General features: G+C 38.8%; 1 protein-coding gene across 1 annotated transcript in view; it reads left to right on the forward strand.

Moving 5' to 3' along the window:
- Window positions 1-255: 255 nt before the first annotated feature.
- Nme8 (NME/NM23 family member 8) overlaps window positions 256-14,062 on the forward strand; it is a 66,961-nt gene continuing 53,154 nt past the window's right edge. The window contains exons 1-7 of the mRNA XM_052156628.1: window positions 256-288; window positions 366-423; window positions 594-700; window positions 2,708-2,779; window positions 5,045-5,161; window positions 5,736-5,802; window positions 7,009-7,082. Coding sequence (XP_052012588.1) covers window positions 256-288; window positions 366-423; window positions 594-700; window positions 2,708-2,779; window positions 5,045-5,161; window positions 5,736-5,802; window positions 7,009-7,082 — 528 coding nt within the window. The remainder of the gene's footprint in view (window positions 289-365; window positions 424-593; window positions 701-2,707; window positions 2,780-5,044; window positions 5,162-5,735; window positions 5,803-7,008; window positions 7,083-14,062) is intronic.

The following is a 14,062-nucleotide window of genomic DNA, read 5'->3' on the forward strand; positions in this document are numbered from 1 at the left end:
ACAGACACACACACAGTAGGACTTCAAATAAAAGCCTGCAACATGCTGGCATTTCTTAGGTTTGTTGAAAGAATCCCTGTCCAGCATGCAGTAGTCTGCCTGTGACACTGACTCTTCTCTAGAATACTGAGCCGGCCAGTATTTTCTAAAGGGAATTGGATGGTACTTGAAGATGTGGTTTTGGGTATACAAAGAGACCATTGCTTAAATTCCATGTTTTGTATCTCTTTTCCTATTTCATGCAGAAGTAGACAAATGGCAGGCAAAAAGCGTGAAGTCCAGCTCCAGGTGGGTCTGTCCTGCCAGCAGGTCTTCTTCTGCTGCAATGACGCTTGCTGTCTCTTACCATAGTTTGCTTTTTGCAGACAGTTGTCAACAATCAGAACTTGTGGGATGAGATGTTGCTGAACAAAGGCTTAACAGGTACTGGGGCTCTGCTGTTTGGGCTTGTTTCCAAGCACCTTGCAGAGTTCAACTCCCTGTTTCAAAGCTGCCCTCCTGCCTTCCTCCCTGGGATCCCTGACCTGGGATGGGAATGTAACAGCCTCCAGATTCTTTGACTCTGCCTTTTGATAAATGGCGCCATTTTCCAGTGATTGATGTTTACCAAGCCTGGTGTGGACCCTGCAAAGCCGTGCAAACTTTATTCAGAAAACTAAAAAACGAACTGAATGAAGATGAGATTCTTCATTTTGCCGTTGTAAGCTTTTCGTTTTTTGCTCAATGTGTTTGCTGTGTTTTAAAGGTCTCCCTGTACGTCAAGTATTTTGTTTGCTTAAGGAACCTGCCAGTCTTCACTCTAAACAAGGCTGGCTTGGCAGTTTTAATTATACACTTAGTTCTACTAGGTTTGAGAATTAGTATGGTTTTCATCTAATTGTCATGATGCTGAGATAACTCATAATGACCGAAAATCTCAGAAAAATATAATAATGGACATATATCTGTTGATATTGCCACATGGCATGGTGAATATGTGTCTGGAGTTAAGATTATGAGGGGCTGTTCCTGGGTGTCATAGAGTAGATCCCTGGGCACCCATCTATGCAGAAATATTTCAAAGTAAGTGATTTCTTCTTCACTGTTAGTTATCAAAAGTGACAAGAGATTAAATATCACAGTCAAATTCACTTGACTCAATTGTACTGATTACTCAATAGTATAACCCAGTATACTATAGAGTTGAATCTATATCCAGCTAACAGTTAGAGTTTTATGTCCAATATGCCTTTATGCACAAACAGAACACTTGAGAACTATCTAGATCAACTGTAGAAATGCATTTTCAATTTTAATTAATTTAAGTTTGAAAATTGAGGGCTATTGAGCTAGTTCAATCAGCAAAGACACTTGCTGGCAGGCATGAGGATATAAGTTTGATTTTTGGGACACAAATGATGGAAGCAGAGAAAGACGCTCTCCATTTATCTGTCTGTCTGTCATGTGTCTGTGGGTCTGTCATGCTCTCCTTTCTCGATCTCTTACACAAATAAATTTTAAAAATTATAAAACTCATGCTACTAAATTAAATTATTGTTAAATTTAGTGTTTGAGACAATTTGGCTATGTGAATCTAGTTTTTATTAGAGTTCAATTATGAATTAATAATTATTTAATATTAATTAAGATATGCTTTAAATGTTAAAATTTTATAAAATAATAATTTTAAGATTTTTATTACATTGATCCATATTGAACAGATAAAGAATAGCTTTCTACTAATTAGGTGCATACCTGAGCGAGCCCTCTGTAAACTGCAGAGACAGATAACTGGTATGTGCACTTTCAGTCTAGGTCTCTTAACTCCATTGTCCATGAGGCAGACATAAAACCTCCAGCCATGGGATCTTTTAAGTGCAGGCCTTTGTTGTCTTTTAAGAGACTCTTGCTCAGTTTGCTTCCTGATCTCACCTATCAACTAGCCCTCCCCTTCTGAAGAAACAGTCTGTAATTCTTTTCTTTATATTTTAAATTGTGCTCATGTGTTAGTCTGAATATATCTGTATCTCTGGATGTGTATGTCTGTGTGTGTGTGTGTGTGTGTGTGTGTCTGTCTGTCTGTCTCTCTCTCTCTCTCTCTCTCTCTGTGTGTGTGTGTGTGTCTGTCTGTCTGTCTGTCTGTCTCTCTCTCTCTCTCTCTCTCTCTCTCTCTCTCTGTGTGTGTGTGTGTGTGTGTGTGTGTGTGTGCAAGTGTCCCAAAAGGACAGAGGTATTTAAAACCCTGGAGCTGGAATGACATGTAATTGGAAAATCATTGCTTTGCTAACAAAGCAAGTAAGACAGCCCCCACCCCTGCCTATAGTATAGTATTGAAAGAGACAATCTGTCCTGGGTGATGGACAGTGGCCTGTCAGGAGGGAGCAACAGACACTCTTTGGATCAAGAACATGTGGGCTGGAATGGAGGAGTGATGGATGGCAAGACCAGACAGCGAGGAAGGTAGAAACAGGTGAGTTTGACTAAGGAGAGCACTTTTGTAAAGGAGAACTCTGAAAGGCACAGTTGGCTCCAAACAGCACAGGGCTCGAGTTGCTAATGCATGCTGTTTCATGCATTATCATACAATTTCATACAACTATCACAAACCCAGAAATGTTGCTGTCCCCAGGAAAGTTGTGCATGCTTCTAAATCATTTGGACATAGCATAGAGACTAGTGTGGATATTGCTTTCTCATTATTGTATAAAATGTTTACCATACCCTTCAGGCTGAAGCTGACAACATTGTGACTCTGCAGCCATTTAGAGATAAATGTGAGCCTGTGTTCCTCTTTAGTCTCGTAAGTATAGCATTCATCATCTCATTATCTGATTCACGTGAAGGAGCAGGTAGCCCTGAAAATTACCAGGAGCTATTTGCTGGTGTGGTGACTGCACAGTGTTTGCCTTATCTCTATTTGTCTAATAATAAAATTTAATAATTCACCTCATGGAAGTTTTTTAAGACTATCACACACCAAGCTGATTAGAAGGGAAAAAAAGACAAATAAGACTGCATTTACCAGCATGAGGGGCTGTTCTCAGAGGAACTGCAGGAGAGAACTGGCTCTATTCATGGGTCTGTCTAGTCACTCTTTCTCATGCATTTTGCTTTCATCTGCATGTTCACAAATGTTCAGAATTAGTGTAGCGAGCTTGTTCCTGGAGCTGGAATCATTGCTTTCTACCTGGGCTGGAGGAGCTGTTTCTTCTTTATACTTGCCTACACTTTACCTATATTTTCTAATAGGTACACAAATGTAACAGTCAAGAAACAACATAGTAAAACTTATTTTTTAAAACCAGTCTAAAGTTAAGTACTCAGCCACGTGGTAGTCAAGAGAAACTTCAATGGAAGCATATACCACCAGGCCAACCTTCTGGTGCAGGGTACTTGTCTCTCGACAGTAGAAATAATTATTAATAACATCTCTATGCATAAGCTCTCAATCCTATTAAATAATAGACTTGCAACTATTTCAGGAAATGAATTAGTGAGTTAGTCGAGTAAAAAATGTGACATGTTCTTGCCTCATGTTGAATTATACAGTTTGATGTATAGAAATTTCACCTTTTAAAGAAATATGGTCTTTGTAGAGAATGTCAGTTTGGTGCCATCTAGTTTAAGGAAAGAGAATAAGAAACTACACAAAGGAGAGGATTGCTTAGTTTGAAACCTGCCTGCAGCCTGAAAGTGGTGGGTTTTTGTTTGTTTGTTTGTTTGTTTGGTTTTGTTTTGTTTTTCAGATCTTGTCAGATTCCTGAGCAAAATAGATCTCTCTCTCTTTCTTTCCTTCCTTCCTTCCTTCCTTCCTTCCTTCCTTCCTTTCTTCCTCCTTGCTTCTTTCTTTCTTTCTTTCTTTCTTTCTTTCTTTCTTTCTTTCTTTCTTTCTTTCTTTCTTTCTTTCTTTCTTTCCTTCCTTCCTTCCTTCCTTCCTTCTTTCTTTCTTTCTTTCTTTCTTTCTTTCTTTCTTTTTCTTTCTTTCTTTCTTTCTTTCTTTTCTTTCTTTCTTTCTTTCTTTCCCTCTCTCTTTCTCTCCCTCCCTTCCTCCCTAACTCACTCCTTCCCCCCTCTCTTCCTCTTGTTAATGGTTTAGTTGCTTTATCTACCTTTGTTATTTAGAATCAATTACATTTGATTACTTTTCCTTTTCTCCCACCTACGTCCTGTCATTTCTCGTCTTAGCACGAACCCTGCTCATACCCTACAATTCGGCATATGGTGCAAAGTATGATTTCCAAACCCACGTCCTCCTGCTCCCAATTTGGTTTCAGACACCCCACTCTGCCCTGGTTTGTGAATTCTTTATTCTCCTTTCCATGAAAGATCTTTCCTTCCAACATACCTCCAACTATTAAGTCCGGTGTTCACGCCTCGAGCGTCTTTCTCTGAACATACCGTACTGATGACCACTTATGGAAGAATAATATTCCCTAACCACAAGGCTGCCCTCCAGTGCATTGCTCACTTACTTAAACACTTACACACCAACCTCTTTGTATTAGGCAGCTTTTCTAGCTGACAAAAACTTCAATCTAGCTAGTGTCAGTGGGAGCAGGCCTTCTCGAGAGAATTATCAGGCTGGTATAGAACTTAGATAAGGAAGTATAGTCCAGATAAACCTTTTCTCTCAAAATTACCCTTAAGCAGCATGTTTTATCCCAACCAACAGAAAGGAAACCAGAACATCATTAGAGCAAATTAAAGGTCCTGTCTAGAATCCCTCACATATAAAGCAAGAATGAATGAGGCAGGTGCTCCTGATTGGTGATAACGGGTAACCACTCCTGTAGGGTGGTAAGGTGTTGGAGGTGATGGGGTGCAGTCAAACCTGAGGTGCAAGGAGATGGAGACAGAACCATGACCTATATAGAGGACAAAGTGTGGAACTCTAATTGGTGGAATTAGCACTCAACTTTCCCACCAGCACTACTTCCAAATGGCTGATTATAGGAGCTGTAAAAGCCGGTGGGGGTTGGGAGCAGGGAGAGGCAACATCGTTCAGAGTAAATGATAATCATTGACTTACTATGAAAATGAAACTTTTTTTTACTTCCTCTTGTAGAATGGTAAAATTATTGCTAAGATTCAGGGTGCAAATGCACCACTTATCAACAAAAAAGTCATTGCCTTGATAGATGAAGAGAGGAAAATTGCAGCAGGCGAAATAGCTCGCCCTCAGGTAATATTGGTGAATGGCTATTATAATATCTTAAATGCATTCACTGTATTTTATATTTTCCTAAGGTATTCTCCCTAGCTATATGTGTTAGCCCACTTTATGAAACTGTGATAAAATACCCAAAACAGTTAGCTGTTAAAGAAGATTATGTTTTGACTACTGGTGGCATTCCATTGTCTTTCCTTCCTGTTGCTTTAAGACTGCAGCGAGCTAGTCACACAGGGACAGGCAGTTTGTAGTAGACCAAGTTGCTTAACTCGTGGGGGCCAAGAAGTGAAAAAGAAAGAGGAGCGGAAGAGATCCTTTAAGGACGTGTCCTAAATGAACCACCTGCTTCCTGTTAGGCTTTAACTTAAAATTTTCCACAACCCCCCAGTAGCACCACCGACTGGAGCTTCAGCCTCTGACATAAGACTCTTCACTCTTCTATAACGAGCAAGGTGCTGGATGCATGGTGCCAATATAAAACAAAGGGGTCTTTCGTGTTTTACACTCTAATCCCCTGCCTTTTGTTTACTAGAATCAAAATATCTAGGAATACTTCCACTGTTACACTTGCATTTCTCTTTCACAGTATGTTGAGATTCCACTAGTAGATCCAACCGATGAAGAATATGGGGATGTACAGTATGAAAGTGCTGGTAAGTCACAATGTAAGAGTCGAGCTACTGTTTCTGCACATGCTCCTTCGCTACACTACCATAGCAACAAAGAGCTGCTTTATCTGTGTAGGTCAGTACAGGGCTGTTGGAATTCACAATGGCTCATACATTGCAAGACATGGCACCTCTTTTGGTTTCTCCTGCCTCTTCTTCTGGTTAAAGACCCTTCAAAGCTTACCCAGGAACATGAGCTTCTATCTCCTGCAACTGATCTGGGCAGCCAGTTTCTAGTTCATTTTTCACCTCCTAACTTTGTTCAAATAATTTCTCCTTTGAATTCAGTAGTTTTTACTTACATCTCAGTTGAAAATTTCATGGCTTTACTGGATTGTTTATGTATTTGTGTGTGTGTGTCTGTTCTACTGTGTACATGTATTCATATGCTTGTATTGTTCTCAGGAGCACCTGCACACTCTTGAGTGTCTATGTTTATTTTCTGAGGAGCAGCAAAGGAAAGAGTTACTCATATCCTGTGATCTGATATGACAGTTAGTGTTAAATGTCGACTTGGCAGAATCTAGGATCATTCAGGGCAGAAGTGTCTGTGTATGCCCTTGCAAGATTCCTTTGATCAGGATATCTGAGGTGGAATGATTACTTGTAGATAATACTGTTCTCTAGGTTGGACTCTGAAGTGCATAGGCAGGGACTAATAGCTGAGCAGCAGTGGTCACTCTTCGCACTCCACCTCTCAGCCGTAGTATGATATGGCCACATGCCCCTTGACTTCCCTACCATGGGAGCTGGTTTGCTTCATCTGTGAGCCAAAAACCCCTTTCTGCTGAAAGTCATTTCTGTAAGGCCTTTTGTCATAGTAAGAGGAGAGGTAGCTAAGGCACAAGAAATCTGTAGTAAGAGAGTACTTCTTATATGGTAGCTCTGTTGGTTTTTGCACAGCGCGTAGCTGAAACTTCAGTAATTGTTAATGCTGAATGGTAGGAACCATGGGAGGAATTCTAATCTGTGAGAATTATTTCAAAAGTATATGCCTATATATAATATGTATATATATATTATATGTTATATATATGTATGTGTATGTGTATATATATATATATATATAAAGTCTCCTTAAAAATCCAGACATTATGAATTCATATTTCTATTGCCAGACCTTTCATTATCCTGTATCTGAACTAAAATAATAGTAATAATAATACAAATAATTTTTAAATTTTCTCTTAGTAGAAGTTTACAACATGGCAATTATCAAACCTGATGCTGTACTCATGAGAAAAAATGTAGAAGTTAAGGAAAAAGTAAGTAATACTTATCAAAAATTGTTTAAATTAGTTATAAAATAATAGGTTAAAATAAAACTGAATTGCTACCCCTTGCTCTCACTAAAGGAGTTTGATTATTCTGTCTTACAAAGATCCCATCTACTCCTATATCTTCCTTGAATTCATTGCTTTACCACCATCACCCTACAGAACTTGTCAGGATTTTAGTGTTATGTGGAATTGTTGTAAATGTTAAAATACAATTAGTGACTACTGTCTTTTATTCTGTATTTTTATTTGGTATCTTAAAGAGTACATTATACTGATATTGTTTCTCATGTTTGGTTGGGTTTTATTTCTATGCATTTTCTTTTTATAATAATATAATAAGGTATTAGAGAGCTTTTGTGGATCCCACCAGCAGATCAATAAGACAAGGAGACTTTTATACAGTTTAACAGTTTAGGCCTTTCACTGGGGCAGTCTCTCAGTTAGCTTATCTAGATTTATCGTAGTGTTTATACCATATGGCTAGCTCTTTACTGCTCTTATCTACTCATGTCTCCATTCCCTCTGTATCTGATTCAAATCTCTTGTGTCTTCTTGCCTCCCCCGTGTCACCCTCTCTGCCCAGAAGTTCTGCCCCCCCCACTTCCTGTCAAAGCTCTTGCCTGTCAGTTCCTTATTGCAAGCATTCAGAAATGAAATAATGTCTGATACATCTCTCTACTACTCATCTACTGCCTAAGGAAAGTGAGGAAGGACAAATATTTACAAAACAGAAAACCCTGTGATGGGCCATAAAAGCAAGACCAAAATCCTGCCAGCACTTAGCTCTTTGCCCATACAGAATTAACAATTGAAAATATAGAGACAAACCTTCACACAAAGTGAAGAAAGATTATTCCAACATCTCCCCCTTTTAGCCCAAGAAATATCTTTATCTCTAACATCAATAAGAAAAATTATGAGAAATATGAGGAAGGAATTACATTCATAATGTAAATGAGTTGTATGTGTACATATACCTTAAGCAAAAGTTGAATCATATGTACAATATGTTATAGTAATTATAACCTTAAATTTCTATCAATATATAAAAATCCATGCCAATGTAAAATATTTAAGACTTGTTGCTTTCTAGTTTAAAAGTAATTACAATAATCTCCCCATCTTTTCCCTATCAATGATCTATCCTCTTATCCCCCCTTCTTGTCCTTTCATCTCCCTAAATAGGAGACAAAAAATGATAGAGGGAAGACAGACAAGGAGAGAAAGAAATCCCTGGATCTAACATCCTTTACTTTGTTCCTGACAAGACCAGTAATGACTTGTATCCAACCCCCCTAAATGACAACAAGTATCTATATCCCGTTGTAAAAGCAAAAACAACCCACCACACCCTTCAAGAATGAGCTCATCGGGCTTTTTAAATTGATGTTTGCTGTCTTGGGTGGGAAGGCATCTCTTGGGGTTCCTAAGAAAATTGGGACACTGGCCAAGTCCTGGGAAAGCTTGCTGTTTTGCTCACTGTCTAGGCTCTGTAAGATCATCTGAGACCAGAAAAATGCATAGCTTACCTGCAGTCCTGGCTGAAACATTCTATGAGTCTGTACCACCTGGGGCTAGCTACTTAGAAGCTGTCCTGGATACAGTTTTTGAGGAAACAGTAGTTGAGGCATTCAGTAAGGCTGGGTCACCTGGGCTTGTTTTATCTTCATTGGTGTCTTGTCTGTTTCTTCTGTGAACACACAAGGTTTAAAGGTAATATTGTAAGGATGTTTTTATATTAGCACATGTATGGAATGCTCGGTGTGCACAAATCAACTAATGATGATTCTCTATGTCTGAGAGGGTGAAAGGCATCTGTCAATCTCTATAATCTGCTAGTACTGAATAACAAAGCTGTAATATAAATCTCTATCCATTCCATATGAAAGGATAGCATGCAGTAGTAAAGCATGAGGATACAGTTGCCAAAAAAGATTTGTTGCCTCTTCCCGGAACTTTCATGTCTCAGACAGCATCTGAGCTGTTTCCATGTAAGGGAGTCAGCATTTGTGCCACAATTCTGATGTTCTTCTGGGTCTCTTCTTCCACATTATCAGCCAAGATTTTCAGGATTTCTTTTATGGTCAAGTCTGATCTTAATTAACTTTCAAGGAATTAATATCTTCTTTTTGCTTCCTGTCAAAAAAAAAAACATATCCTCTTCTCCAACACATTTTTGACTTCCATTCTGTGGTAAACACATCCTTAAAGTCTAAAGGATGAATTAATTCAGCAATGAATTTTCTGTAAACCTAGTTCATATCCCAGATAATTAATAAAATCTCTTTGTATATTTTCAAGAGCAATTTGTAATAACCAGCAGGGAAAAGTTTTCTGTACTTTGTCAAACATTTTTTTCAAAGGTATCTGCATCTGAATGGGCCAGTAAGATATCATCCATATAGTAATAAATTATAGATTAAGAAACCTGTTTAAAAATTGTTTCTAATAGCTGTTGCATAAAATACTGACAAAATATGGGACTGTTTAACATTCCTGAAGACCCTACATTGGTATTTCTTAGTTGTTTTTTCATGGTTAAATATGGCACAATGAAGGCAAATCTTTACCTTATTTCTCTAGGGATACTGAGAAAAAGCAATGTTTAAAGTAATCACTATAATAGGCCATAGGTAACAAAAAACTTAAGGTTATTCCAGGTTGTAAGAAACCATAATCCAAATAATTTTATTGGTTGCTCTCAAATCTATCAGTATCCTCAATTTTCCATATTTCTTTTTAATGAGAAATATAAGAGAACTCCAAAGGCTGGTAGACTCTTCTATATGTTGAGCCTCCAGCTTCTCTTCAACCAGCTATTCTAGAGCCTGTAACATTTAAGGAATATACCCACACAAGCTTGTTAGGTAACTATTTTAATAGTAGAGTGGTTGGTACTCTATCAGCAGTGACCCTCTACATAAATTTGGAGAGCCAACTTCTGCTGTGGACAGCCTGGATAGTCTGTATCTGGTTTTGATACCAATATTGAAGAACCTCATCAAGATCATCTCCTGTTGTATGGCTTGTCCCTGAAGTTGGAGGAATGCTAATCTGTGTTTCCCACTGTAGCAATAGTTCTCTCCTGCATACATTCATTGTTATATCTACCACATACGGCCTTAATATTTGGTCTTATACATTTTACCCTCTGGTCTTATACATTTAATCCATTTTAGACCTTTGTTTTTCCTGAGTCAATATCTCAATCAATTGGAGCTATGTAGATAACTTTAAAAGTTGGATTTAAAGAATCTTGTAAAATTATTGTTATATCTGTTTTAGTATCTGCTAGACCTCCAATCTCAATTTTATCTAAGTATAATTTCAACTTTGGTCTCTGGTAATTTATGGTAGTTTGCCAAAATACCTGTTTTCTAGAATCTTCAGACTCTCCTGTTCTACCCTTTGGAGCTGCTCTGTCTCTGTTAAATGCTGCCTGTCTTGCCAGGCATTGACTTTTCAAGTTGCTCTCTAGCACAGTCTCTCCTTGGCAGACATGGAACAAATGGCTCATGTTGGTTTTTTGTCAGGGCCTGAGCAAAATCCCTTAGGAAGTTTTCCAACAATAAAGAGTTGCCTTATAGACCTCTACATTCATAGAAGGAATTCTATTCCTTCCACATCTTTTATATATCCCAGGAAGCTTTCTCCCTTTATTCCCATTAGAGAAAATTGCATCTTTAAAAACTATTTGTCTACAGTCCTTTAGGAAACAACGTGGTTTTCCCTAGCCAAAGCATTGGACATTCTGAGCTCTCATACCTTTTACCTGTCCAATCAAAACTGAATTGTAAGTATTAGATCCAACAACTACAGTAGTTTTAATTCATTCATAAATAGATGCAAATCTGGCCTTTTAGGGTCTAATAGCTTTTTGCACTCAACATTAGAATTCTCAAAAGCTAAAAATTCCAATAAAGTTTTTGTAGTATTTGGATATTTTATTGCTCTATTTACAGATGAATTCAATCCTTGTAAAAAAGTCAGTAAAAGATTCTTCTGAACCCTGGAATATCGTTGTAAATGATCGATATTGTTTTTCCTATTGTTCAACCTTATCCAAAGCACTGAAAGCTACTATATGACATTTCTTCAAGTGACATCATTAAATATAATCTGCATTCTCAATTCAACATATTGAACTTCACCTAGCACCCGATCCTTGACAATATTAATGCCTCTAGTCCGATTATATCTCTCCATAGCTGAAGCCTCTTCTTTCCACCATGTTAGCCATTGTAGTTGAGGGCCAGCTTTTATACTGCTGACATTAAATCTGTCCAATATTTTGGAATTATATGGTTTTGCATGACCCAGTTATTAAGTATTTGTTTCACATAAGGAGAATGCATGCCATAGGCCATTATTGCTTCTTTAAATCTTTTTAGATATAGCACTATTATGGGTTTCCACCCTAATCCTTTATAGCCTTGTGTATTTATCTCATCTCATCTCATCTCATCCTCTGTCTGTCTGTCTGTCTGTCTGTCTGTCTGTCTCTCTCTCTCTCTCTCTCTCTCTCTCTCTCTCTCTCACTGAGTATCTTCATTTACATTGCCAATGGTAAACCCTTTCCTGATTTCCCCCCTCCCCAAAGACCCCCAACCCCTCCTCCCACCCCCTGCCTCCACGTATATGCCCCTGCACCCGACCCACTTCCACCATCCCACCATCGATTTTTCTTTGTTGGGGCATCTATTGAGCCTTCACCTGACCAAGGACCACTCCTTCCACTGATGCCCAACAAGGCATTCCTGTGCCACATTTTTGGCTGAAACCATGGTTGATGGTTTAGTTCCTGGGAGTCCTGGGGTGTCTGGGTGGCCGAACTCATTGTTCTTCCCATGGGGCTCTAAACACCTTCAGCTCCTCCGGACCACCCTCCAGATCCTCCATTGGGGACCCCATGCCCAGACCAATAGTTGGCTTCTAGCATCTGCCTCTGTATTTGTAAGGCACTGGCAGGGCCTCTCTGGAGACAACCCTGGAGCTATTCTTTTACTGTGGTTGGAAAAACCATTGTAGGCTTTCTAATGGGCCTAGACTGCTATCCTACAATGTTGCCACAAGGTTGGCATTCTTCTGACCTATGAGAAAACCTGATTTAAAGATTCTATAATTTTTGTTCTATTGCCTTTAATCTAGCATTCCATCTCTTAGTCTTTCCTTGTCTGAGTCTGATTTATTTTGATCTTAGAGGGGATATAGAAAACTATAACTATTACTGAACAAATTATAATCATTTCCAGACTGATAATCCTAACAAAATTATATAAGGTCCAAATGCCTTAGTGTTTTCCATATTTTAACACAAAAATGTTTTCTACTTTAATCTCTGTAACACTCTCATTTCATCAGAGACTTCACCTTATTATTTAATTAAATATCTTCTAAGACTGTTTATAGTCAGTTTCTTTCCTTTTTTTTTCCAGATTCAAAATGATTCTACTTGTTCTCCTTTTACTTCTTTTAAACTTAATGTTTATTTCCATATCTATGTATCTCTAAACTCTCCTATGCTAACTGCACATTTGTGCACGCATTTCTAGTTCAGAGGTCTGCTAGCATTTGCCAGAGTGGCTATGAGTTCCAGGAAGGTGCTCCTTGTCTATGCTATCTAGATCTGGTTTTAGGTCCCCGCTGGCCACCTTTGACTCTAGAAAGCAGCAGGCAGCATGCTGCAAACTTCCAGAGACAGAGACTATGGAGTCTGAAGGACCACAGCTCCAGTTCCGACTGCAGGTCCTGCTCCCGACTGCAACTAGCTAGCTGGCAGCTCTGGACAAAGATGCTTCCCAGTCCGATCAGTGTGAGGTCTCTAGGAAACCATCCAACAACTGCTACTGTACCCGGGGACTCTTGTCTGTCTCTCGTGTCTAGAAATTTGTTCTAATGCCTGGATGCAGTGCTTGAGCTTGGATTTCGTGCCACATTTGGTGTGTCATATATTGTGGGACTTTCACGGATCCCACTGAGGTTCAGTAAGACACAGAGACTTTTCAATAATTTAAGGTTTTAGGCATTTCACTGGGGTAGACTCTCACCTAGTTCATCTACACTTATCTTAATTTTTCTGCCACATGGCTAGCTTTTTACCTCTCCACTCTACTCTAGAATCCCTTCCCTGCTGTGTCTGCTTCAAATCTCTCATGTCTGCTTGCCTCCCATGCATCACCCTCCTTTCCTTACTAAAGAATTTTCAACTTTGTCAAAACGTTCTCTGCTCTGATTGAAGTGACCATGTCTAGCTTTTATTTCATTTACGTGCTAAGTTGCACTTATAGATTTGTGTCTATAAAATAAAACTTGTATCCTCCAGTGAAATCAACTTGATCACGATGTATGTTTTCATAAAATATTTTTAAATTCTGTTTGCAAGACTTTGATGGAGCATTTTTGTTTGTTTGTTTGGTTTATGTTCACTGGGGAAACTGATATGCAGGCTTGTTTCCGTGTTGTTTCCTCATCCCTCTTTGGTATCAGGGTGATGCAAACTTTAGAGAGTGACTTTACTAATAACTCCTTCCTTTTCTTCTTTATGGAATAGTTTGAATATTTGCTCCTCTTTAAATGTTCGGCAGAACTTAACAGTGAATTCATTTTGATGTGAACTTGTATTTTGAGAGGTTTGTGTATTCCTGCTTCAACCAGACTGACTTACAGATGATCCATCTAAGTTGTTTGTGTCTTGAAGTTTTGCAGGTAATATGTACTGTCTTAGGATTTCCATTGTTGTGAAGAGATACCATGACCAAGGCAACTCTTAGTGTAACATTTAATTGGGGCTGGCTTACAGGTTCAGAGGCTCGGTCATTATCACGGCAGGAAGCATGGGGCTGGAGGAGCTAAGAGTTCTACATCTTGTTCCAAAGGCAAGCAGAAAACTAGCTTCCAGGCAGCCAAGAGGAGGTTTGCCAAGCCCACCTCCACAGTGACACACTTCCTGTCAAAGGCCACACCTC

Source organism: Apodemus sylvaticus, chromosome 14, assembly GCF_947179515.1.
Source record: "Apodemus sylvaticus chromosome 14, mApoSyl1.1, whole genome shotgun sequence".
NCBI classification, from domain to species: Eukaryota; Metazoa; Chordata; class Mammalia; order Rodentia; family Muridae; genus Apodemus; species Apodemus sylvaticus.